Below are 26,193 nucleotides of genomic sequence, written 5' to 3'. Positions count from 1 at the left end.
ACAGATAATCATATTATGATTCCGGGATTCCGGGTCCAAAATAAGGGTTAGACCCGGTCTGTTTTTGGAGGTTTTATAAAGAATTTGGTCCAAAAAACTCGATAATGGTATATATAGGTTTAGGTTTGTATGGTCAATATAGGTTTAGGAGATCCAAATCTCACCCGGGCCAAATATCCGGGCATCCGGTTTCGTCCCTCCAAGAAAAAAATACTTTGCCGGGATCAAGGTATAAATACCTTCCCCTGGTAAAAATGTCAAAAAACCGAGTTGTTCCATGTTGTTACGTCGTATTTGACCTCTTGCACCAAAATATAATTGGTATAGAGTGCATGTTAGATGTTATATGGAGGCAATATCTTAATCTGGACCGAATATCCGACTCCGACCTTAGGCCAAATAATTGAGCTGTGCAAAATTTCATATTAAATGGACTTTCCATACTTTCCTGTACCTGTACTCTCCTTACAAAAATACGCGGACAGGCGGACATATCCTGTCATTTTCCTGCTTCGACGAAGGCCATCACGGCCGCTATCAGCAGCTGAGATATTTTGGAAAACTCCTTCGTCTACTTAAACCTCATCAGGCACTTTTCTGAATCGTCGTTTGGTAAATTCTTGAAGTTATGAAATCGGTTGGTCGGTTGATTGAACCCGATGACGTATTGATTATATCTAACGAGTTTATGGCGCCGTTAAAAACCTTGTTTCAATAATTTCTTCAGCAGCTAGGTCAGACAAAGACAATATCCGAAAGCGGACTACATTTAGGATTAAAAATAGTGATTGCAGCAATTTGCATGGTATACAATTTAAGCATAATAACTTCAATGGTGTTATCCTTTACGTTAAATTTTTTTTTGAATCGCCCTTCCGATTTTCAAAATTGACAGCATTGCCACCATCAGTAAGAGAAACAGCCAGAATTTGCTTTAAACGTGGTATCAATTCAAAGTACATAACTTTCTTGTATTGTCTTTGGTTATTCTCCAAAACAGCGCTTTTTATGTATTTTTGCTCTCCCGTTTAAACAATAAAAGGATGTTTTCTACAAATAGTTTATCGAAAAAAGCAACAATTTCCTCTCTATCAACTTTGTAAACATAAATTTGATTGTTTATAAATAAAAATTTGATTGTTTTTTAAACCTTTTCTTTTGTCTCCAGCTGTATGTGTGCAATTTTTTATCTCGTGTCTGGTGTTGCCAGTACAAAAAATGTCATTCATTGATATATTTGCAAAAATCGATATTCACACTCAAAATAAAATATCGATTTAGCTATCGGTTTATTGGCCATCACTAATTCGCTATTGTGCTGTCGCAATTTTTTTTAAATATCATCTTTGTGTTGTGTCCGGGTTTGGTTTTTTTTGCAAAACGAAAACTAAAAACTCAATTACATTGTTGTTGTTGCAGAGACGCAAACTGTTGGCATTGTAAACATCTGAGATAACGCAAAAACAATGGCAAATACATTGGACAGCTATAAATTGAGCTGTGAGCTGGTGGGTCATAGCATGGATGTGCGTTCAGTGGCGGCGGGGGCCATAACGGAATCGGGCCAAATGATTGTGTCCGGATCTCGGGATAAAACAACAAAATTGTGGAAACCTTTAGACAATGGTTTTATTGAGGCCCTCACCTTGCAGGATCATAAAAACTTTGTGTCTTGCGTATTTTTCTATGAAGCTGAACGTTGGTTGTGTACCGGCAGTAATGATGCCACCGTTTGCATTTATGCAGAAAATGCAGTACTGCCAATTTTGACGTTAAAGGGTCACGAATCGACAGTTTGTAGCATAGCTGCTGGTGTGGAGCCACGTAGCATTATTACCGGTAGTTGGGATAAAACAGCTCGCATTTGGACCATAGATGAATTGGGAGCTTATACCTTTGTTGAACTAAAAGGCCATGAAGCGGCAGTATGGTCTGTTGCCTCTATGCCACAAACAAAGAAATTCATTACCGGCTCGGCAGACAAAAGTATTTGTTTTTGGAATGCCAAAGGTGAGAAGTTGCGATTGCTTAAGGGTCACACGGATTGCGTGAGAAGCATACTCGCTTTGGAAAACGGCTGCTTGCTGTCCTGTGCCAATGATGCCACCATACGAGTCTGGAATGAAGATGGTGAATGTGTGCACGAGTTGAATGGCCATAGTAATTATATTTATTCAATGGCCCAGTTGAAAGCTTTAGGTGATGACTACATCGTGTCCTGTGGTGAAGATAGTACATTACGCATGTGGAATATTAGCACTGGTCAGCAATTGGGCGATGCGTTGGTCCATCCCGCCCAGTCGGTGTGGTCAGTGACATGTTTGCGTAATGGTGATATTGTTACTGGATCCAGTGATGGCATTGTTAGAGTATTTACCAAAGATTCAGCCCGCGTAGCATCGGAAGCTGTACTTAAGGCCCATACCTTGGCGGTGGAGACGCGTAAACAACAAATGTCCGAAGATTTGGGAGGTGTCAAAAAGACTGAGTAAGATTTTTGGATGCATTTGTTTTAATTTTGATATTTAATTAAGAAATATTATTTTTTAGTCTACCTGGACCTGAGTCCTTGTTGACAAACGGCACGCGAGAAGGCCAAACCAAAATGGTTAGACATCCAGACGGCACGGTCAAGTGTTATATGTGGGAATTGGGTAACTGGAAGTTAGTGGGTGATGTCACCGGAGCCTCTGGGGCCACTCAAAATACCTCCGGCAAGAAATTGCATGAAGGCAAGGTATGTAGGATAAATTTTTCATTAAAACGAAGAAAAGCCACGTTCATATTTTTTTTAATAACATTCCTTTTTTTCCTTATTAGGAATACGACTACGTATTCTCGGTGGATATATCTGATACTGAACCACCTCTTAAACTGCCCTATAACCGTGGTGAAGACCCATGGCATGCTGCCCAGGCTTTTATACATCGTCATCAGCTACCTCAAGCCTACTTAGATCAAGTTGCAAATTTCATTATTAAAAATGCCGATAGTGCACCCATACAAACGGCTACCAATACTGGGTAAGTTTTAAAATATTTCAATAAAAAAAAGGATCCCTAATAAATATCTCAAATTTTAATAAAGGGCCTATCAGGATCCTTTTACGGGTGGAAATCGTTATGTTCCTGGTTCCAGTAATAGCAATTTCCAACCTGCTGGCAATGCGGATCCTTTTACCGGGGGTTCCAGTTACAGTACTGCTGCTAGTCAGCCGAAAGTGGATGTTAACTTTGTTAAAGGTTGTTTGGATGATATTTTTTTTTGAAGAAAATTTATATTATTTCATTATTTTCTTTCTTTTAGGTGAAAAGCATTTCCCTGTAAGCAAATATCTAACATTTGATGTTTGTGATCCCACAAAAGTTTTGGAAAAACTCAAGTGAGTATACTACACATTTTGTTTTCTGAAGTGCTTATTTCTGTGAATTTTTATCCGGGAAATTACACGACTCATGAAAAATGTTTTGAATTTGAATTTTTTGCAACGCATTTTTTTAAAAATTTTATTTAAAGCGGTATTTTAAAATTGTTTTCATTTATTTTATTCCATTATTTTACAGAGAATTTAATAACAAATTGCCTGCCACAAATGAGAAAGTGTCCGACACCCTTTTAGAGGCTTGCATCAAATTGACAGATCCTGTCCCTGAAGTAGAACAAACATCAATTGAAGCTTTACAAATTCTACTAAGATGGCCAAGTGGTAAGTTCAGCTGGCTATCAGTGATTATGATACCGTATTAAACACATATCCCACTTACAGAATTACTGTTCCCAGTTATCGACATAATACGCTTGGCTGTACGCAATGAACCGATATTTGCAATATTGAATTCTACGAACTTCCTAGACGCTCTACTGCCACACATTGCAACATCGGCCCCGAATCAACTTATGATCGTACGTACATTGGCAAATAGTATGAATCATGCGGCTGGCCGTCAAGAAGTTGATAAACGTCTGATACCGTTGGTCGAACACATTAATAACATTAAAACGGGAAGCAATAATTTACAAATTGCCATTGCCACATTCTATTTAAATCAGACCATTACCCAGACCACCGGATTGGCCAATGGCGATAAGTGTCGCATTTTAACCGAAGGTTTAATTGAATTCCTAAAATGGGCCAATGATTTGGAGGCATGTTACCGCTGCATGCAGGCTTTGGGCAATATGACTACCACACCATTTGGTCAGGAAACATCAGCCTTGGTGATATCTGTGGACTATGTTATGGATAAATTGCGTGAGCTGACGAATACTCCACAAATGGAGACATTTGCCAAAATCAATAAAGCTGGAACCGCCTTGTTGGCTGCATTTTGAAATTGATATCAAATAAGATGGGTCTCTGGGATGTGGAGTAGTAGTGAACTTCGTTTATCTTTTTTCATGCATACAAACATAAAATATTATTAAAAAAAAATCATTAAATATTTGTAGCATTGCAGTAAAAACAAACAACAAAAACCAATTAATACAATAAAATACTATTTTATTTATCCTTTTTCTCTAACATTATTCGGCGAATGTAAGTTGTATTCATTCAAAAATATGCGATATATTTTTAGATGTTAAGCCAAATGATTTGAGTTGAAGTATTATTAATTTCAACAAAAATTATGGATGAACAACTGATAAAAGTTGATTGATGGGGAAATAACGTAATTAATTGCTTACATATTTGATTAACTAACTATTTGTTAGATTCTAAGATAGTGTTCATGCAAATGTCTTGCAAAACTGGAATTGGTATATTCTGCTTATAAATCTATTCAGTTTGGTTATCTGTTTCCCTTTCACTGTCATTAGAGGCTGGTTTTCTTTGTCGTATACGTTCCAATAACTCCTCTTTCCAACGTTCTTCAGGGACACCATCGGCCCAGGATGGTACAGCCATATTGGGTAAAGAGAAATTTGCCATGGCGCTTAAAATCTGAAATGCAAAAACATCTGGTTTAATATATGACAAAAGAGTAGGGTATGTTTTTTAGGGATCGGAGATTATATTGGAATATTATGTCATAAACTTCCGAAGTATATTCAAGGACTATCAATTCTGAAAAGGTGGATTTTTAGGGATATTTCCTCTACAAAGCTATAGGCATAGATTTTTTGTAATTTTCATAAGACAAAACTTAAAAGAAAATCTCAGAATGTTCCACAACTGCAAGAAGGTAAAAGCTTTAACTTCGTTAACGGATTTTCCCTTTATGATATCGGATAAAATTGCAAAACTAGTAGACTCTTGCAGGTTCTGGAGCAGGCCAATAAACGTTCTTTTCTTTGGCACTAACCTGCTGTGTCTTATTGCTATCCAATTCGATTTGCAGCTCCTGGGGTCTTGGTTGACTCCAAACTTCACGCTCCACTTCGGCATCTATACTTTCAACGGGTGGTAGATTTGGATCGCCATATGTTACCTCATCCACCTCAGCATTGTCCTCCGCCAATGTAGGTTGTTGTGGTCGTATTGTATTGAAATCATGATTATTATCATCATTAGTCGTGGCATCTTCCTCCTCATCATCATCGTCGTCGAATCCATTTTGTACATAGCCCTGATGATGTTCATCCATCGCCAGTGGCTGATAACCATCATAATCATTTACAGATTCATTGTCACTATCATCACTGGGCGCCGGAGGATGATGTACAATGTGTGTTGTACGTAAGTCCTCTTCACCAGCATCACTGGGCAACTCTGGAGAACCCATTGTTTATTTAAGGGTAAATTGGAGAGATTGAAAAGATTTGCTGGGATCTGGAAGGTGATTCAAAAATTGTTTTTGTTCTTCTTCTTTCTCTATCTTTTACTCTGAAATGATAACGCAGCAACATTTGGTGGCGTGTTGTCAATTCAATGTAATTGTCATTCACTAACGAATATTAGTGGTCTCCTTATTTTAATAATTGTTACCATTGATTTTTTAATATATTGTGCAAATTTACTGTTATTTATCACATATGGTCTGTTCCAGAAAGTGCAAGAATAAAAAATGCTTTATAATACCACGAAAAAATAGGAAAACACTGGAATGCTAGTAGATTCTTGCAGGGCAGTAGTTTTTTGTATACTCTCTCAAATCTTCCTGAAAATTACAAGCATGATATTTTCTGTAACATTTACGGAAGGCTGATGCACGATTTTGATTGTTTGGTTACCTTCCTCATCATTATTCTTGGGCATGGTGGCGGCTGGAAGAAGGTGATTCAAAAATTGTTTTTATTCTTCTTCTTTCTTCATTTTGTACTCTGACATGATAACACAATACAATCCGGTGATCCTCAAGGTAATTTTTCAACCTCAAAGGCATATTAGGTGTGCTTCCTTATTTGAATTGCTTTATACCATTATTCTTAAATATATATTTGAACATTTATCTGTATTTATCTCAAGCTTTTAAACTGTGTCCTTAAAAATTTGGAATGTGTCGAATACAGTGTAAAGTAAAAATATTTTTGGAATTCCACATATTTTTTATAACAACATAAAATACAATTTGGGATGTGCCTCGATCTTCCTCATCAGCACCACTTGGCAATTTCGAAGCGTCCATGACTTTAAAGATGTGTTTGAATATACTTTGAGATGATAACACAACGACACACAATCTTTGTTATCATCTCAAAGTAATTGTCAGCGTCTAACGTACATTGGTATGTGCCAATTTTTATCATTGTTCAATACAGCATTTAAAATGCCCGACCATTGGAATTCGGTTGTTCAATTCGATTTGAACTTTTACTTTTTCCTTGTAAAAGAATTACCCTTGTAATAATTATAACTGACACATTATTATTTAATTTAATAAATTTTCTGAACAATGCGCCGTCGAAGCTCCCATAAGCATCGTAAATCCAAGGCTGAAGATCAAATTCCCCTACCTTCGGAGCCAATTAATGACAATTATCCAAAACGGATCTTCCTCTATCTGCAACCAAAAACCATATTCTATCCGTTGGATGAGGAACATGCGGCAGTCGGGGATGAAAATGTGACATCTGTAGAAATTGAATTGCAACATCAGTGCAATACGATAACCAAGCTCTCCGATCACTATACCGCGGAAACTACAATTCAACTTGAAGAATTCCAAATGGGAGAGAAACCAACATTTAGTATTACCATCAATCAGGATGATATTGACAATGTGAATAATTGTTTCGTAACACTGACTCTCTATGAAAACATATCCCGACCTTTTTGGCCAGAAGTGGGAGAAAGTGTTGAAGAATCCATAGGCGATAGTATTAATAAGACTGATCTGCAACATTGCGAGAAAATTTCATTGGAAGGTGAAGCCGAGGAAAGTGATGAATTGTTTATTATTGAGCGCCGGCCAGTGGCCCAAGGATATATTGATCTATTGGACTTCTTTCGTAGAACACGCATACGTTCCTCGAGTACAGTTTTCCTCTATCCCCTAAACACATCCCGGCATCGTTTAACCTGTAAAATGGAATGGGAAATATATTCGTTGCATCCCCTTGTTAAAGATATGGTGTTATCCAATGTTCTCTTCATCACTTTTGCATCCATTTATAATGTCGATGAAGAGCTCCTCGGCAATTCATGTGATGATTTAATGGTCAACCTCTCCCTAGTGGCGAATCAACCAAATGAGAATAATGAATTTGTCAAAATTCCCTTCTGCAGCTTTCGAGCATTTTCCAAACAATTAATAGCGGATCAAGTCCTGGACATAAAATGGGAATATCTTAAAAATCCAAAGTATATAAATGAACAGACTATGGCCATAATGGCTGAATCGAAAATTAATCCCCAGAAACTGTTCTCTGAACTACTGTGCAATGAAAATTCGGATATCAATTTGGAAGACGTTGATTGTGCAAATGACACGGCATGGATATGTAATTCCATGTATCGTTATGTTCTTACAGATGTTATGCAAAGACAATTGGAAGATGCAATGGCCTTCAGCAGATACCATTTGCTGGTGCAATTGATGAGGGAAAGTGAGCAAGAAAGGACATTATTACAGGGTGTTGTGAATCTATCGATTTTTATGTATCCACAAGGTAAGCCTGGGGAGTTAAACATAAAACAAAGAAGAGTTTCTTTTTAAGGAAGACCAGTTCAAGGTATTTTATACATAGAAGGAATATACACATATAGAAGACGTGGATTATGTTACCTTAGGTATATACGCGTAGAAGGAAGGTCCATCTACAATTTTAGTTTTTTGGTCAAATGGTCCTCAAAAAAATATTCTTTAAAAATCCAAGTTTATTGGTCAATTGGTCCTTGAAAATAAATTTTTTAAAAATCCACTTTTGTTGCTCGGATGGTCCTTAAAAATAAATTATTCAAAAATCCACTTTTGTTGCTCGGATGGTCCTTAAAAATAAATTATTCAAAAACCGAGTTCATTGCTGAGATGGTCCTTGAAAAATTATTCTTAAAAATCCATGTTCATTGCTGAGATGGGCCTGGAAAAATTATTCTTAAAAAATCCACGTTAATTGGTCAGAAGGGCCTTGAAAATAAATGATTTAAAAATCCACGTTTATTGGTCATAAGGTCCTTGAAAATAAATTCTTTAAAAATCCACGTTAATTGGTCAGAAGGGCCTTGAAAATAAATGATTTAAAAATCCACGTTTATTGGTCATAAGGTCCTTGAAAATAAATTCTTTAAAAATCCACGTTTATTGGTCAGAAGGTCTTTGAAAATAAATTCTTTAAAAATCCACGTTTATTGGTCAGAAGGTCTTTGAAAATAAATTCTTTAAAAATCCACGTTTATTGGTCAGAAGGTCTTTGAAAATAAATTCTTTAAAAATCCACGTTTATTGGTCAGAAGGTCTTTGAAAATAAATTCTTTAAAAATCCACGTTTATTGGTAAGAAGGTCTTTGAAAATAAATTCTTTAAAAATCCACGTTTATTGGTCAGAAGGTCCTTGAAAATAGATTCTTTAAAAATCCACGTTTATTGGTCAGAAGGTCCTTGAAAATAGATTCTTTAAAAATCCACGTTTATTGGTCAGAAGGTCCTTGAAAATAGATTCTTTAAAAATCCACGTTTATTGGTCAGAAGGTCCTTGAAAATAGATTCTTTAAAAATCCACGTTTATTGGTCAGAAGGTCCTTGAAGAAATATTCTTTACAATTAAATTTCAGTTCACAATTGCTCCTTTGCCATTGAGATGAGACCGCCTGGCTATAAGAAACCAACTCTTCCCGCTCCCACCAAAGGTCCCATTTCAGCAAAACCCAACAAGAAAGGCAAACGAAAAGGTTCTCAATCCACAGTGGAGACTGCCAGACCATCTACACTTCAATCCCATTCGAATATCAAAGAAAAAGTTCCCTTTGCCATTATAAAGTTGTGCCTGCAAAAACCCCTTACGGATCCAATTGAAAATATGCTACACATTCCAAAATCCGAAATAAAATGTTCCAAATTTGTTGGTTGTCCACAGAAAAACTTGGGCCATGAAATTACCCCGGAAATCATTAAACGTATCTGCGAAGAAACCTATCGTAATTTTGATGATACGATTTTGGATATGTCGGATTATGTGTTGAGGAATAATATCAAAACTACTGCGGATGACAAACAGTTCTATTGTTCGCAATTGGGTAATCTTAGCAATAAGATTTTGAGATTGATTGCGTGTGATTTTAATAGGCGTGTACCGACTAAAACCAATATCGAATTTACGGTGAGGAGCTTTTGTCTTCATTATTTGTATATAAAATATTATCTGAATACTGTCATAGGATCTCATGACATTGGTGTATCAGGAACTTTCCCAACGCATCTACAACATTATAATGAAGTGTAGTTTGAGGGGCAGTGAGAAATGCCTTAATACCGAGGAGGAAATCCAAAATAAGCTTATCTACCAATTCAACCTTTGCAAATATATGTTCGAAGTTGGAAACATGGAAATGGCTGATTATTTAAAGGCAAAACTGTCTGAGGAATATCCAGATAATACCATGTACAATTTCTATGATTTTCTATATAATATTGAAAATCAAAATTTCGAACATGCTCGGGAATATTTAAGGCAACAGCTGAAAGGGAAATATATTCCAGGAGAATATTTTGAGTAAGTTTCAGTTGAAGCACACATTATCCGTACATATATTTCACTACAATTTTCTAGGAACATCATCGACTTTTATATCACCTATTGTGAAGATCTAAATGATGAAGAAAAATCCCCCACTGCCCAAGAGAACCTTATTTACCGGTTGTCTAAATATTGTGAAAATAATCCTGGAAATATTTCCACTTGGATTCTACTCTATTGTCTTTACAAGGCAACAAATTATGTGCCTGGCATGGAGTATTGCCGTTGGAAATATGAAAATCTCTACACTTCGGAATTCATAGATGTTCCACCAATACCAAAGTCGAGGTGGGAAATCTATCTGGCCTATGAAATTGATTTCAAAATGCCTAAGGCTCAACATTTCAACAAAGTTATGAAATTGTTGACCAAACTTGGTTTGTATAGATTTGCCGAATGGATTTTCAATGAAATCGCCACAGAAGCTTTGGAGTTTGAGCGGTATATGATGACCAGTACATTTAGTATTTTCTTGAACAAATTCGAAAAGAAATTCCAGCCGAAGAATTATCCCGTGGAAAAGTATTTGAATCCAGATTATTTGGTAAGACGGCATTATATTTTTTTGGTCATGTTGTGGAAAACAAAGGACTTTTCTTTGATTATTGCTAAAATGCAATAAAATCCGTTCTCATTAAAATAATTTAAAACAAGTAATAATCCTTGAAAAAATATTCTTTAAAAATCCACGTAGTGGCCTTTTGGTCCTTAAAAAATACTCTTTAAAAATCCACGTAGTGGCCTTTTGGTCCTTGAAAAAATATTTTTTAAAAATCCACGTTTTTGGCCTTTTGATCCTTGAAAAAATATTCTTTAAAAATCCAAGTAGTGGCCTTTTGGTCCTTGAAAAAATATTTTTTAAAAATCCACGTTTTTGGCCTTTTGGTCCTTGAAAAAATATTCTTTAAAAATCCACGTAGTGGCCTTTTGGTCCTTGAAAAAATATTCTTTAAAAATCCACGTAGTGGCCTTTTGGTCCTTGAAAAAATATTCTTTTAAAATCCACGTAGTGGCCTTTTGGTCCTTGAAAAAATATTCTTTAAAAATCTACGTTTATTGATCAGCAGGTCCCTGAAAAAATATTCTTTAAAAATCTACGTTTATTGATCAGCAGCTCCCTGAAAAAATATTCTTTAAAAATCCACGTTTATTGGCCTTTTGGTCCTTGAAAAAATATTCTTCAAAAAATACACGTTTATTGGCCTTTTGGCCCTTGAAAAAATATTCTTTAAAAATCTACGTTTATTGATCAGCAGGTCCCTGAAAAAATATTCTTTAAAAATCTACGTTTATTGATCAGCAGGTCCCTGAAAAAATATTCTTTAAAAATCTACGTTTATTGATCAGCAGGTCCCTGAAAAAATATTCTTTAAAAATCCACGTTTATTATTTAGATGGTCCTTTAAAAAAATGCTTCCATCCTGATATCTTTTTTTAATCCAATTTTTATAATAGCGTGCCACCCTCTCCCAAGTCAATGGAAACATTGAATATTTTAGCAAAGGTCCCTCAGAAGTTGCTATGAAAAATTACTCGCAAATTTGTGAAGTTAAGAATTTGAATAGTTATGGCCCATTCAATTTGGGAATTTTACGCTATGCCTATCATCTGATGAAGCAGAAAGAATTCGACAAAGCCAAGGAAGCATTTTCACTATGCTGTAGTGGTGAAGAAACCGGAAATTGCATTGTAGCTTCGATTGGAAAAGGAAAGGCTTGCTATAAGGTAAAGAAAAAAGAATATCATAAAATAGTAATTAAATAAAACACCCCTCCACTCCGCATTAGTTGGAAGAATTTAACGAATCCATAGAGTCCTTTGCCCAATCCACTCGCCATGGCATATATTTACCAAATGTATGGGCATATTTGGCCTTGATTCATTTGAAATGCAATGACAATTACAAAGCCTTGGAATGTTGGAAATATGCACGACTGGATGCGCAAGTGAAAATACATCCCGAAATCCTCGAAGAATTGGAGCAAATAAACCACAAAGATGTTGATCTTTATATCGATATTCCAGAAAAATCTTAACATAACTATATGGGTATTTGTTATTGCTACTTAATCACCTTATAAAAAATACATGCAAATATAAACAAATTGAGCTTAGTTGAAAGCAAAATTGGCGGCTGGTGGCACTCCGGGTGGGACACCTTGAGCAGTGGGATTAACTGTTTGCACTGGCACGGGGACAATGGATACCTTTAAATCACGATTTGCTGGTTTTCTCAATTCCAATGAGGCATGTTTTAGCTGGACCATACATTCTGGATTGGCATTGAGGGCAGTAAGATTTATCGCCTCTTTATCGAAAAGTGTGGCCATTGCCTCCAGTAACTCTATAAAACCAATGGAAAGAGCTGCCCGACGTATACGATTGAGTTCCTTGTAGAAATGTTGTGTTTTCTCCGGCATCTTTTTGGCATGCCGCAAAACCTTTTGTACATCCGATTGTAAACTGACACGATTTATCCAAACCACACAGCTCTGAGAATAGGAACGTTTATCAGCCTTAACGGGGAAGGATGCTGTCTCGCCAGGCAGTACATCCTCGGCAAAGCCCAACATTTGCAGATCACCCAACCAGGGTATTACATTACTGCCGGGTGGCAAAATATTCAACATAAGATTCGATTTCTTTTTGCTGTCCGCATAGGAGTAGAGGAAGCCATACCAAGAATTTTCAGGATTTAACAATACCAGAGCGGCTAAATTCTCCACCTTCAATGCGCCATGCAGTAGAGCACACATTGATTCCTTTTGCATCTCATTTAAAGGAGTCGCATTTGCCGAACTCTTGTCACCATCCTCTGTTGCCTGGCCCATTGCATCTTCCGAATCCTTAACATCTTTATTGTAGAAATCTCGTATGTCTTGTTCCAATTTTTCATATTCATAATTGACATTATTTACATCGAGTTTGGGACTTTTATCTGTTGATATTTTGCTGGCACTGCCCGATTTATCGGAAGATCTACGACTTGGTTTTTCTCTTTCAATTTTGGGTATGATCAAATGGCGGCTCAGGGACGATGGTGAACCAATGTCTGACAAGGACAAATAGCCACAGATTTCCAGTTTGGGAGCCAATGATATGGGGGTGGCTTTATCATTCTCCGGCGGCTGATATGGCAGGGGTGGAGGCCATAGAATCACCTGACACTCCAGTCGGAAGTAACCACCACATTTTAGCAATACCTCATAGGGTTTGTAATTTGTTTCGCACAGCTTTTCAATCATTTCAAACATGGCCGTGCGACCAAGTTCGCTTTTATGTCCAGCTAAAGGATTCTTCAACGTCTCCGTGATGGATGCATCTGAGGACTCCAAATCCTTGGGCGCCTTGGGCATATAAAGATGACCTGGGAAATAAAAACAATTATCAAAATTCCCATACTCATTTTCCACTAGAACTCACCCTTAATCTCCGTTAAATCCAACAACTGTTGATACACCCCCACCGCCCGTGTGAAATAATTATCTGCATGCACTCCCAGGCAAATGAAGTTCCATTTAACCGGTTTTATTGTCTTAACCCATGCATACTCCGGTTCATGCTCCTTGCCGGTATAATTTTGTAGGAATGTCTTAATCGAAGTGCTGCCAAAACCCAGTCCACAATCGGTAAATGCAATAACCTGACACTGGGACTGAGCACCCCAATTCGAGGTGAAGATACTGCCAACATTTTTCATTAGCGTCATTAGACACAGCTTGTCGACAGCTTCCACTTTCTTTACCACTTGCTTTATTTGATCATAGTCTCGGGTAAAATCCACTTTCAGTTCACAATTACTGCTATACGTTAGTAGGGCAACATATTCCAACTTGGACACGGATAGATATTCCAGTAGTTGAGAAATACCCTTCAACGCCAATTGATGATAGGTAATGGCATTTTCTTCACTGCGTCCGGGAATAGTCCTTTGCATGGACAGCGACACATCCAATGCTATTATTGTGGGCATTGTATTCCGGTTGCTGCCTTCTGATGCTTGTCCAAAAAACGAAAGGTGACATAGAAAGATGGGAATAAAAATGTGGAATCAAAACAAATAAAATCAAACAGTTAGAGTTCCTTAGGTACGCAATTTAGAATTGAGGAAAAGACATAAAACACAAGAGTTCACAGGGTGACATTTCAAAACAATAATTGTGGAAGATGAAAAATAGTGTAAAAACGGTCGAGTGTAAAAGAGAAAACATAAGGATGTGTTTGCATTTAATCACAAACAGGGGCTTTAATTAATATTAAATCTAATATCAAATTAGACCTGTTGTTGTCATTATCATCGGCTTAACAATAATATAGTAAAAACTCTTCAATTTTTTTAATTTTTTTTCCAGATGTAGGTATTTTTACCCTGATTCCGGAAAACTATTTTTGTCTTGGGGGACGGATCCGGTACCCCAGATTTTCTACACGAAAGTTCTGGTTCAAGACCCGGGTCTACTTACCCGATATAGACAATATAGGTATTGTTGGAAACATAATTTTAATAAACTGGTTAGAATCGGGTTATGCAATTGGAAAGACCCATATCTGCAAATCCGAAAAGTTTTTAGTACAAATTGTAGCATTTTGGAAAGGTAAGAGTGTAAGCTATAATCAAACAATTTTTTGACCCCCATAATGGGTCTTTTTCGACTTTGGGGGTTTTATAAAAAATCGATAATAACTTCTTCTTAGCTTTTAAAGGATACCTAAGTTGCCTAGATCGGGTAAGTGGATCTGGGTGTGAACAAGGTCTTGAACCCAGACTTTTGGTTAAAAAATCTCCCAAGGAAAAACAGATTCCTGGAATAAGGGTAAAAATACCTAAGCCTGGAAATTTTTTACAAAAAAAAAAAAAAAAAAAGAAGAAGAAGAGTGTTTTACTAAACTAGAGTTCTTCCTTACCATCCTGCAGTTAAGAACGGAGCTTAAATCTAATTTAGTAAAAATCTCGGATTTTTTTGAGATTTTTTCTAAATGTATATCTAATACATACCCTGATTCCGGGAAAGCATTTTTCTTGGAGGAAGAACCCGAATACCGGTACATTTCACCTAAGACTCGGGTTACAATCGGATCTACTAAACCAATATAGAAAATTGGGTTTAAAAAAATGAATTCATCTTCCATTATCGAAATGCCTAAATTATACTTTGTTCCAGAGCTATAAGAATGTAAAACTTTTCGCTACGATAACCGATTTTCCCTTTATGATATCGCAATATCTACGTTTTTTCAAAAGTAAACCAACAAACCACCTACTGTATACTCTTGTCAAATTGCCGGTCATTGTGGTCATTTTACGATGCCGTGTCATCACGCCCAACGTTGTTACACGAAAATCGCCAAGCAAAAATGACTAGAACGGCGTTCTCAATACATCAACGACTTTGCCCTCTGCTGCGACACAACAAAATTAAGTTTACGGACAATTATTTTGTCGCAATAAAAATATACATTTTGGACACTTAAATCTTACAGAAATATATAAAAACAATGTTTGTCGTTTGAAATATACAACACACTAATGAATTTCAGTGAAGTTGGTGAGTAATTTCGACGGGAAAGTGTCGAAAAAATCAAGTGATTTTCAGTCGCTTCTTCGATGGATGTGCAAATGTGTGATTTTCTCAGGTTTTGGTACTTATACACAGCAACACACGCTGCTGTTCTCTGTGTGTGCGTGTGTGTTTTTGTTCTTTTTATGCTATTATTTTTTTTTTTTTGCCAAAAAAAAGTGTAGTTGATATCGCAGATAATTTCATGTTTTGATTATTATTGTTGCATTATCTTTGTTTGTTTTTGTGGTTTATTATTTGATGGTTAGTTTACAATATAGTGAATGCTTTTAATACTTGATAATTTGCAAAAACAAATTGAACAATATGTGCCTACAACAATAAACGGGAGGAAGCTTGTCCTATAATGAGCAAGAGTGTGTGTGTGTGTGAGTGAGTGAGTTCGTTTTACAACATTAAACGCTGCTGCTACGTACACATGCCAATGTAAAATGTTTAATTTTGGCTTTTGTCATCGTCTCCGATTTGGCTGAAGTGCAAATTAAAAAAAAAAACAGCAACAAAATTTTATCCATACGGAGCTCATCCACTTGTGCCGACTGGTTGTCTTTTTTTCGGACGTTTGTTTATTGTTTTGAGTGTTGTGAACTTCTTTTTATGTCCCAGCAAACACTTCGGTTGCTCTCCGGAATGAAAAGAAATAAACAGGTATAACATAATTTTCCGATTTGTTTGTACTCACAAGGGGCACAAGGGTATCTTGAGGCAATTCACCAACACCTGCTGCTAACACCCCTAGCTGCCTCAACTAATCATAACTTGGCCCGAGATGACGTGCTTGATTACCATATCCCAGACGTTTAATTTTTAATTTTTTGACGGAGTAACTTCCCAAATGATAAACCCGCAAATGGGCGATTTATTGGAATATTTCGCCAATTCAAGATGCTTCTGATCTGTTCTTTGGCTTGAGCTTTCAGTTGTGCTTACCAGAAAGCTTATGAATTCAGAATTTCGATTGTGTTCATAATGTACCACATCTAACCACATGTATTTTTTTTACCTTTTCAGGAACTACACTTTGTATTCCAATAAAATCATTATTGTCCAGAGGTTGATATCTATGCATTACAAGGATCTAAATGCCACCATCTAAAAGCAAATCGAAAATCGCTAAAATCAAATTCAAAATATGAATCCATCCGAGTTGAGAATGATGTGGATGAGTCAATACAATCCCAATGAACGTATAACTCTCGAGGATAATGCATCATTTTTCAATCCAAATATTGGTCTGTCCGTAATGGAAGATATAAATCAACAACAACACCAGCAGCAACAACAAGCAATGGTATGTTCCATGTTAGCTACAACTAATTTAGAGTAATTAAAGATCACATAACTAACATACGCACCGTACATTAACAAAAACCATTTGGTTTCCTTTTTCACACTTTGTTTCATTTATTTCTTTATTTATATCTGAATATGTTTCCTTACTTGGGATGCAGACACGCAAAAGAAAAACTCTTGGAAGAAAAATTCTTGCTAAAAATGGAATTGAAAATAAAAAGTAAAAATGTCGAGGTTTTCCCCAAACCCACATATTTATCCTTAAAACTCAGTTTTTCTTTCATGAAGTTTTCTGGAGAATCAGAATCCTCGATTTTCTGTGTCTGAATCCCAACTAACACAATAACTTTCATTTCAAAATTTTATTTCTCTATGTGTTTTTTTCTTTGTTTCTTTTCATATTCGGTTTCCAAAATCTACGTTTATTTCACAACAACTTGGCGTGATTTTTTGCAAATGTACACAAACAAAAAATACCTATCCCTACAACCAAAAATTTTTACTTTATATTTTTGATAAAAATTTGTAAAAAAAAACCGGGATAAACACACTACACAAATCTGTAAAAAATGGAATCTTAAACAATGCAGGATGTCAATTCAATGATGAACATAGTTGGGGGGGATTTCAATAATCAGGCAGCAGTTGCTGCAGCTGCAGTGGCAGCATCATCTGCAGCACTTGGTTTACAACCCACCACACTATTGGCCACCAACACAAATGATATTTACAATTTTGCCCAAATGGGCTTGCATCAACAGCTGTTGCAACAATCAGCAGCAGCAGTGTTTCAAAATTACACAAATATCGAAGATATGGCTAGTGTTGTTTCGGGAGCAGCAACGACAGCAAATTTTAACAATGCATTAAATGTGGCAACGGCCTCAGCTGGTGGCGGAGGCATTTTGGTAAACAGCAATGGCAGACCCATAACTACTGCTCAATTCCTGGCGGCTGCTAATACACAACAGGGTTCTCAGTCACAGACCCAACAACTGCAGTCGCAAATGTACGAGGATGCTGCTACTTGTGACTATGGAGATGAATCCTCAGAACTTACTCCCAAAAAGGAAATTATCAACATCGATGATTTTGTTATGATGACGGATTCCAATTCCTATGATGAAGATGGTGATTTCATTAATGACAATGATAAATCAACAAGTGGTGGCATTGATATTACCCAACCGCATGGTGTCAACGACAATGATTTGTTGACAATGTCCATGAGTGGAAAACACAAACTGCTGAGTGATGCTGCTGCCGCTGCAGCTGCAGGGAATCGTAACGACAATCAGGCAACAACTCCTACTACTGTTGGTGGTGGTGGTACTTCAAGTCTCCGTTCCCAGCGTAAGACACGTAAAATTGAACCAGTTAATCGACCAGGTTTAGTTTTAAAGACACCAATTGCTTATAAGGGCAATATTGATCCATCGGTTATACCAATACAAAAAGATGGCATGGGTAGGTTTTATTAAGTTTGTTCTTCCTTTTCTTTTATTATTTTCACAGTATTTTATTTGCTTTTGTCATTTAAAAAAGAAAATAATACTAATATTTACATGGAATCCAGGGAACTATCCTTTGGTGATGATCCAAGTTAAACTTTTCTCCAATATCTGTCAAATTTGGGATTTTGTTCTCATTTTTATACATTTCTATTTGCCTCTCCTCTCTTTTAAGCGGTTTGTGAACGATGCGGAGCAATAGGTGTCAAACATACATTCTATACAAAATCTCGTCGTTTTTGTAGTATGGCATGCGCCCGTGGTGAGCTGTATTCTCTGGTGGTGAACAAGCAAGGATTTACAACACAGCAGCAGCAACAGGCCATTTTCAATATGGAAAATAATTTTAATGAAAATAAAATGCAGCAGCAACATGAACAGCAGCCAGCAGCAGGTGCCTCAGCATCCACAGAAAGTGGTCAAACGATGTTGGCAAACCAACAGGCCAATGATGTGGAAATGGCTTTACGTGTGGCCCACATAAAAAATACCAATTATCGTTTTCGTATTACCGACCAGTCGAAAATCACTCAAATCAATGGCTTGGGAGAGCCAATTAATAACAACAATAATGAAACAACAAATAACACTATACCAGTAACAGCATCCAACACCGCCACCACTGGCAATTTATTAGGTGTTGATTCCAAGGCCACAACAGCAACAGCAATTGGCACCAGCCAACCTACCTCACAACTGGCGGGAAATTCCACAGTCAGTGGTGGCATACAATATGCCACGGATAGTGATCAATTAGCCGAAATGACCGGCACCCCAAAAGCTTTACGTATGTATCAGGATGTTATGCCCCAAGATGAATTACCCCAAATACCAAAATATGATCGTCTTCCCACCCCCTGTCCACAAATGGAAAAAATCATAAGTATACGTAGAAAATTATACGATCCCACACATTCATATGATTGGACCCCACGTTTGGGACGAGAAGATTTCTATGCAGCACCGGTGACATGTTTTCATCATGCTCCTGGCTGTGATGTGTGGGACAACTTGGGCATCGATATGAAAGTCGAGGTCGAGAACACGGACTGTGATCAAGTGGAGGTAATACAACCTGGCCAGACGCCACACTCCTTTTGGGTGGCAACCATTTTGGATATACAGGGCTACAAGGCTCTGATGAGATATGAAGGTAAGTTAACAGAAATTTTTAAATGTAGTTCTCTCTTTTTAGAGGATATTTCCTATAGAAAATTGTCTCTCTTTTTTTAGAGGATATTGTCTAATAAAAAGGATATTTTCTATAGAAAATGTTCTCTCTCCTTTTAGAGAAAATTTCCTTAGAAAATGTTCTCTCTTTTTAGAGGATATTTACTATTGAAAATATTCTCTCTTTTTTTAGAGGAAATTTTCTTAGAAAATGTTCTCTCTCTTTTTAGAGGATATTTTCTCTAGAAAATTTCCTCTTTTTTAGAGGATATTTTCTCTAGAAAATTTCCTCTCTTTTTAGAGGATATTTTCTCTAGAAAATTTCCTCTCTTTTTAGAGGATATTTTCTCTAGAAAATTTCCTCTCTTTTTAGAGGATATTTTCTATAGATTTTCTTCACTCTTTTAAGAGGACATTTTCTATTTTCTCTTTTTAGAGGATATTTACTATTGAAAATATTCTCTCTCTTTTTAGAGGAAATTTCCTTAGAAAATGTTCTCTCTCTTTTTAGAGGATATTTTCTCTAGAAAATTTCCTCTTTTTTAGAGGATATTTTCTCTAGAAAATTTCCTCTCTTTTTAGAGGATATTTTCTCTAGAAAATTTCCTCTCTTTTTAGAGGATATTTTCTATAGATTTTCTTCACTCTTTTAAGAGGACATTTTCTATAGAAAAATCCCTCTCTTTTTAGAGGACATTTTCTATAGAAAAATCCCTCTCTTTTTAGAGGACATTTTCTATAGAAAATTCCCTCCCTTTTTAGAGGACATTTTCTATAGAAAATTCCCTCCCTTTTTAGAGGACATTTTCTATAGAAAATTCCTTACCTTTTTAGAGAGCATTTTCTATAGAAAATTCCCTCTCTTTTTAGAGGACATTTTCTATAGAAAATTCCCTCTCTTTTTAGAGGACATTTTCTATAGAAAATTCCCTCTCTTTTTCCCTCTCTTTTTAGAGGACATTTTCTATAGAAAATTCCCTCTCTTTTTAGAGGACATTTTCTATAGAAGATTCCGTCTCTTTTTACCCCAAATACAGAAAATGTCCTCTCTTTTTAGGGGACATTTTCTATACTAAATTTCCCTCTCTTTTTTGAGGACATTTTCTATAGAAAATACTCTCCGTTTTTTAGAGGACATTTTCTTTAGAAAATTGTCATATTTTTGGAAAATTATCATCGAATTAAATCTAATTTTTTTAAATTTTATTTGCTACAGGTTTTGATGATGAAGCCAACGACTTTTGGGTTAACCTTTGTAATTCGGAGGTGCATGCGGTGGGTTGGTGTGCCACCAGGGGGAAACCTCTAATACCTCCACGGTCTATTGAAAATAAATATAAAGATTGGAAAGATTTTCTGGTGACACGGCTATCGGGAGCCCGTACATTACCCTCAAGTTTCTACAACAAGGTCAACGATAGTATGCAGTCCCGCTTTCGTCTCGGTTTAAATTTGGAATGTGTAGACAAAGATCGTATATCCCAGGTGCGATTGGCCACAGTCACAAAAATTGTGGGCAAACGTTTGTTTCTACGGTATTTTGATTCCGATGATGGTTTTTGGTGTCATGAAGATTCACCCATAATACATCCGGTGGGATGGGCCACCACGGTGGGGCATAATTTGGCAGCACCGCAAGACTATTTGGAAAGGATGTTGGGTAAAGAAGAAATAAAAAATAATTGAATTTTGTAACTATTTTTTTCTTTTATTTTTCCAGCTGGCCGAGATGCCATGATAGAGGTCCATGAAGATGATGCCACAATAGAGTTATTCAAAATGAATTTCACCTTTGAGGAATACTATTTGGAGAATAAAGCCAAAACATTTGTGGAGGGCATGAAACTGGAAGCTGTCGATCCTCTAAATCTATCCTCTATATGTGTGGCCACGGTAATGGCTGTCCTAAAGTTTGGCTATATGATGATACGCATTGATTCATATCAACCCGATGCCACCGGGGCTGATTGGTAAGTATTGATTGCTTTATAAGTAATATTTACGAAAATAACTTCTGTTTCTTTCCCCAGGTTCTGCTATCATGAAAAATCACCAAATATATTTCCCGTGGGCTTTTGTGTCACCAACAATATTACACTAACTCCACCCTATGGTTATACCGCTGCTAATTTCACTTGGGAACAATATTTACGTGATACCAATTCTGTGCCAGCGGGTTCACATTTGTTTCATCGCACTGTGCCCGGTCATGGTTTTGAGGCAAGTTTTAAATATTTTAGATTTAATTGAAAATTAAATTTTTTTCCTTTAAAATTCCAGGTGGGTATGAGTTTGGAGTGTGCCGATCTAATGGATCCTCGATTGGTGTGTGTAGCCACAGTTTCTCGTGTGGTTGGGCGCCTATTGAAGATCCATTTTGATGGGTGGACGGATGAGTATGACCAATGGCTCGACTGTGAGTCATCGGATATTTATCCGGTGGGTTGGTGTGTTTTGGTGGGCCACAAACTTGAAGGACCTCCTGCCCCCGCCCCAGCACCGCCCAAAACAGCACCCAAGCCAAGGGTGCAAAAGAAACGCAAGAAAAGACCAGCTGCCTCAAACAATAAAAACACCCACACATCACCTAGTGAAAGCACAGCACCTCAAGGTATAACCCCCTAAAATATTTTTCAAAGAAGTATCTCTAAATGTTCTCTCCATTTCTTACTTTCAGTTAAAACTCGTACAATACCCTTAAAGACAACACCCCATCTCCCTAAGCTTAGTATTAAATTGGAATTAAAACCGGAACATCACAATCCCGCCTTCTATGATCACAGCGCACACGATGCCGCCGACGATGATGAAGATGATGATTTAGATGAATACGATGAAGATACCAATAGCATGCTATCAAATCAATCATCATCTCATCTCATGGACACATCACATGGCAGTGGCAGTGGTGCAGCAGCGACCACATCATCATCGTCGTCGCTGCTAATGAATCCTGCTGCTGCGGCGGCAGCAGCTGCGGCCAATAGTAGTGGTATAGAGAATAAAGTACGTAAGACCAACAAATCGAATTCGATTAAAAAACCTCAATCACCTGCACCGCCAATTGCAACACGTAAAGCAACTAGTTATATTGGGGTAAGTGGTAGTTGAACCCTGTAATAGTGCGTCGCCTTCTCCTCCCACCAAAAAAATCAAATCAAAATTTCATTTGTAAAAAATAAGGATAACTCATATTTAAAATTTCATCACCCATTCCATTTCATTACACCCGGATAACCAACAAAGCCAACAAATTTGGGAATTTATGTGAGATATTTAAAGTTGGGTTTGCATTCATAACACCATATAGAGCTCCTTTGGTACAATTAATAATTGTTCCAGGCTCTGATTCTAGTCTAAATTAGAAAAAATTGAAAAAAAAATTAGTAGCATATGAATGTGGATGATCAATTTCCCTAAACTGTCGTTGGCTACGTAAATAGTTGATCAAGTCCGATAAATGCTCTGCAACTACTTTAGAATGTTAGGGATGTCAGCAAATATGATTTTTATATTGTATATACTGGAACTCATCTAGTTCAGAGATGGACTCCAGAAGCAACACAGTAGGCTGGCAAAAATAAGTATTCCAAACAAAAAATCTTAGTGATGATCTCTGTGGATCCAACCCTACTGAACCTTTCGTAAAGGAGCATAAGAGGAAACATTGGCTAGACCATCTGAAATGTTGCAACATTGGAACCGATATGAGTATGCTGTAGGTAACGGTGAAATCGTTTTCGAACCCTGGGGAAAAGGATAATAGGACCTCAGTAATTTTTAGCGACTGGTTTGAAGATGTGCGCTGAATATTTTAATCGACAATTTGTCCCCGAGAGCGATATGGCGAAGCGAAGAGTACTAGGTCGTATCAGATATCTTCCCGCCGAGGAGGCGCCACCACTGTTTACAATGTTTGAGTATGTAGAGAGAACTGCCCCATGGCCAAGTTCGAAACGTCGGATTATCAACGATATATATGAAGGCACCTGTCGTACGTGGAATTCCGGAACAAGAAGCACAGACAGTGTAAAGGTAAACAAGCGGTTTACCCTCTACCATTTCTTCACCCTCCAGATGGCATAGAGATAGTAACGTATGCGGATTATAGTATCATCGTATTCAGTCGTGTTTTTGATGAAATATGTACAAGATTGAATACCTGCTTCGCGGGAACCAGGCAGCAAACCCATCTGGGGAGATGGGAACAGGGTGAATGTGCAGATCGATCGAAATATAATTTCGACCATTAACTACTCCAAAATCCTTGGGTTCACATTCGACTGCATGTTAAAGTCGTTTGCGCAGGCCACAGCTATCTGCGATTAGTTGGAAAGTCGGAACAAGGTCCTCAAGGCGCAGGCCGGCAGCACTTGGGGCGATGATAAGGAAATCTTGTTGACCTCTAATAAAGCGATATGTTGGTCGGTACGTGGTTAGCTATGTGGCTCCATCGTGGTCTGCGAATTTAAGTGCTACGCAGTGTTAGAACATCCAGATCTGCCAGAATGCTGCCCTGAAACGAGACAAAGGAGGCATTGATCCTAGAAGAATACAAAGTGATTTTCGTCCTCGCAGAACATCCGCCACTTATCGCAATTTAAGAACGAGAGCTAGGGGGATTGTGCAGGCGCTTAAATTAAATTGTAGCCGAATTTACAGCAGAAATCACCCTGCGAAGCTTGTCTGCTTTGCACTCTTCTCCAAACCTCTACTGAACTATAAATACAATCCAAGCAGATACAAAAAAAATGAGAAAAATGGTTCTGGACAAACATAAATTAAGATAGTCAAACCGAATGACACGGCAGATTGAGAACTAAACAATCGGTAATGTTTCGCTGGAACTCTTCAACGGAATAGCATAATCTCACCGGCAGAACCCAGGTTTATTATAAACGCATTCTAATATCTAATAAGGTTTATTATAAACGCATTCAATTCGAAGGGCTCTAGTTTTAAATTATTTCCCGGTGATTAATGAGAATTTTTGAATATGAAAACGAAACGAAGCAGGATAAGACAGGTCCAAAATCTGTTCGTGCTATTTTTAATTAACGTTGCGGCTTATTAGATTATTTGTTTATCGACGTTGATCTCGTTGCCAACATCGATCGATTTAGACCTACAAATTGTTATCATATCGTAATACCCGGGATAATAGGATTTAAGCTTTCTGTGGAGTGGACGCAGATCCTCAAGGGAGAAGTATAACTTTTTACTCGACTTATAATTGAGAAGAGTATTCAAAGACCTGGAAATAAACCAGAAGCAGCTGTAAAAACGTTAAAAACTGCCTCGAAAATGTATCGAAACTTTTGGAGGATAATAGTTAAATAGAAAAGCTTTTTAATTGCCAATCATTGTAGGACCAGAATAGAATATTGTAAAATTTAATAATGTAATCAAGTCTTGTGGTTTTAAATTATTCCACCAGCATTAGCTTCATCGCCTAGATTTTCATTCACATTTCATATTCTTAATGACATTCACTTCACATACATATATATTTATATATTTTTGCGCACTGTTATTGGCATTTACCAACCAACCACCCACCCATAGATTCCATATCACAATCATGTTGCACTATTGATCCAAATATAACAAATAACAAAAAATATCACTTTTTAATATCACTCTTTAAATATTTTACCCCAATATCAACTTTAGAACTCCTCGGTGAGCAGTACCAAATATATACCACGGCTCAGTGATTGCAGTGACAGTGATAACAATGCCGAACTAATGCCCGACACCTGGAATGTCTACGATGTTTCGCAGTTTTTACGTGTCAACGATTGCACAGCCCATTGTGATACATTTAGTCGGAATAAAATCGATGGTAAGCGTCTGTTGCAGCTGTCGAAAGATGAAATCATCACCCTGTTGGGTATGAAAGTTGGACCTGCGTTAAAGATATACGATCTAATACAACAGCTGAAGTGTAAAGTGAATCCGGGTAAATCGAGAATGCATAAAAATAATAAATATTTATAGTCCCACATGAATGATGTTGTAAATGATAATAGCAATGCCAATGTCCATGTCGTCGCCGCCGCCACTAACGCCTCCTCCTATTCCATCAACAATAATGACAACAATATGAGTAGTAACCATATACACATTACAACAAATTGTAATAACAATTATGATGATAATAATGTGAATAATTTTGAAAATTCAGCAGCAGTAGCATCTGGTACTACGACGACAACAGCCACAACACCACCAACAATGATAAAACTCAACTGGAAATTATTTATAAAATAATTTGTTGCCGGTTTTTGAGTGACTTTCTTTTTCGGTCTCCTCTTTGGAGAGGAGTAGCAATCGTTGTCATGCCTCTCTCGTTTTATTTCTTAAGTCTAATGTTAAGCTTGTTTTTTTTTTCATTTTCATTTTCTTGATATTAAGAAATTTTAAAATTTAGCACCATTCAGTTGGCAAGATGTTTTTTTTTATAATAAGTTGAATATTTCTACAATTCCTATAACTTTCCTGTTTGTTTGGAAACATTTTTGGAA

At 37.0% G+C, this 26,193-nt stretch overlaps 5 protein-coding genes across 6 annotated transcripts; 3 read left to right on the top strand and 2 right to left on the bottom strand.

The window, feature by feature from the left end:
* Window positions 1-1,294: 1,294 nt before the first annotated feature.
* On the top strand, window positions 1,295-4,527 carry LOC101895151 (phospholipase A-2-activating protein). The gene is made up of 7 exons (XM_005187004.4): window positions 1,295-2,488; window positions 2,551-2,737; window positions 2,821-3,023; window positions 3,088-3,242; window positions 3,307-3,382; window positions 3,564-3,706; window positions 3,767-4,527. The coding sequence occupies exons 1-7, from the start codon at window positions 1,467-1,469 to the stop codon at window positions 4,330-4,332; spliced, it is 2,352 nt and encodes a 783-aa protein (XP_005187061.1). The 5' UTR covers window positions 1,295-1,466; the 3' UTR covers window positions 4,333-4,527.
* On the bottom strand, window positions 4,512-5,835 carry LOC101894987 (uncharacterized). The gene is made up of 2 exons (XM_005187003.4): window positions 5,304-5,835; window positions 4,512-4,942 (listed from the first exon to the last, which is right to left on the bottom strand). Exons 1-2 carry the CDS (start codon window positions 5,721-5,723, stop codon window positions 4,778-4,780), a joined length of 585 nt encoding a protein of 194 aa, XP_005187060.1. The 5' UTR covers window positions 5,724-5,835; the 3' UTR covers window positions 4,512-4,777.
* An 852-nt stretch (window positions 5,836-6,687) lies between these two features.
* LOC101895961 (uncharacterized) lies at window positions 6,688-12,149 on the top strand. The gene is made up of 6 exons (XM_005187008.4): window positions 6,688-8,049; window positions 9,152-9,696; window positions 9,755-10,089; window positions 10,147-10,657; window positions 11,569-11,838; window positions 11,901-12,149. The coding sequence occupies exons 1-6, from the start codon at window positions 6,834-6,836 to the stop codon at window positions 12,147-12,149; spliced, it is 3,126 nt and encodes a 1,041-aa protein (XP_005187065.1). The 5' UTR covers window positions 6,688-6,833.
* LOC101894821 (integrator complex subunit 14) lies at window positions 12,146-14,191 on the bottom strand. Its single transcript, XM_005187002.4, has 2 exons — window positions 13,537-14,191; window positions 12,146-13,480 (listed from the first exon to the last, which is right to left on the bottom strand). The coding sequence occupies exons 1-2, from the start codon at window positions 14,084-14,086 to the stop codon at window positions 12,225-12,227; spliced, it is 1,806 nt and encodes a 601-aa protein (XP_005187059.1). The 5' UTR covers window positions 14,087-14,191; the 3' UTR covers window positions 12,146-12,224.
* Window positions 14,192-15,504: 1,313 nt separating this feature from the next.
* Window positions 15,505-26,108, top strand: LOC101894664 (polycomb protein Sfmbt). 2 transcript variants are annotated; one of them, XM_011295686.2, is made up of 10 exons: window positions 15,505-15,659; window positions 16,704-16,983; window positions 17,576-18,452; window positions 18,672-19,649; window positions 20,883-21,326; window positions 21,387-21,636; window positions 21,697-21,886; window positions 21,947-22,277; window positions 22,344-22,672; window positions 25,340-26,108. In XM_011295686.2, the coding sequence occupies exons 2-10, from the start codon at window positions 16,825-16,827 to the stop codon at window positions 25,664-25,666; spliced, it is 3,885 nt and encodes a 1,294-aa protein (XP_011293988.1). In that variant the 5' UTR covers window positions 15,505-15,659; window positions 16,704-16,824; the 3' UTR covers window positions 25,667-26,108. The 2 variants fall into 2 exon arrangements, with proteins under 2 accessions (XP_011293988.1, XP_019893598.1); XM_020038039.1 differs by having other exon boundaries at window positions 22,344-22,762.
* Window positions 26,109-26,193: the final 85 nt, after the last annotated feature.

Source organism: Musca domestica, unplaced genomic scaffold, assembly GCF_030504385.1.
Source record: "Musca domestica strain aabys unplaced genomic scaffold, Musca_domestica.polishedcontigs.V.1.1 34, whole genome shotgun sequence".
Classification (NCBI taxonomy): Eukaryota; Metazoa; Arthropoda; class Insecta; order Diptera; family Muscidae; genus Musca; species Musca domestica.
This window is presented reverse-complemented; position numbering and strand designations above follow the sequence as displayed.

Excerpts from the sequence above, each read along its gene's own strand:
- LOC101894821 (XM_005187002.4), bottom strand. The coding sequence starts at position 14,086 with ATGCCCACAATAATAGCATTGGATGTGTCGCTGTCCATGCAAAGGACT. Across the intron at positions 13,481-13,536 it reads GGATTTAACGGAGATTAAGG|GTCATCTTTATATGCCCAAG; the intron begins GTGAGTTCTAGT and ends TTTATTTCCCAG.
- LOC101895961 (XM_005187008.4), top strand. The coding sequence starts at position 6,834 with ATGCGCCGTCGAAGCTCCCATAAGCATCGTAAATCCAAGGCTGAAGAT. Across the intron at positions 10,090-10,146 it reads ATTCCAGGAGAATATTTTGA|GAACATCATCGACTTTTATA; the intron begins GTAAGTTTCAGT and ends ACAATTTTCTAG. Across the intron at positions 11,839-11,900 it reads AAGGAAAGGCTTGCTATAAG|TTGGAAGAATTTAACGAATC; the intron begins GTAAAGAAAAAA and ends ACTCCGCATTAG.
- LOC101894987 (XM_005187003.4), bottom strand. The coding sequence starts at position 5,723 with ATGGGTTCTCCAGAGTTGCCCAGTGATGCTGGTGAAGAGGACTTACGT. Across the intron at positions 4,943-5,303 it reads ATAGCAATAAGACACAGCAG|ATTTTAAGCGCCATGGCAAA; the intron begins GTTAGTGCCAAA and ends TTTGCATTTCAG.
- LOC101894664 (XM_020038039.1), top strand. The coding sequence starts at position 16,825 with ATGAATCCATCCGAGTTGAGAATGATGTGGATGAGTCAATACAATCCC. Across the intron at positions 19,650-20,882 it reads GGCTCTGATGAGATATGAAG|GTTTTGATGATGAAGCCAAC; the intron begins GTAAGTTAACAG and ends TATTTGCTACAG. Across the intron at positions 21,327-21,386 it reads CTATTTGGAAAGGATGTTGG|CTGGCCGAGATGCCATGATA; the intron begins GTAAAGAAGAAA and ends TTATTTTTCCAG.
- LOC101895151 (XM_005187004.4), top strand. The coding sequence starts at position 1,467 with ATGGCAAATACATTGGACAGCTATAAATTGAGCTGTGAGCTGGTGGGT. Across the intron at positions 2,489-2,550 it reads GGAGGTGTCAAAAAGACTGA|TCTACCTGGACCTGAGTCCT; the intron begins GTAAGATTTTTG and ends ATTATTTTTTAG. Across the intron at positions 3,707-3,766 it reads TCTACTAAGATGGCCAAGTG|AATTACTGTTCCCAGTTATC; the intron begins GTAAGTTCAGCT and ends TCCCACTTACAG.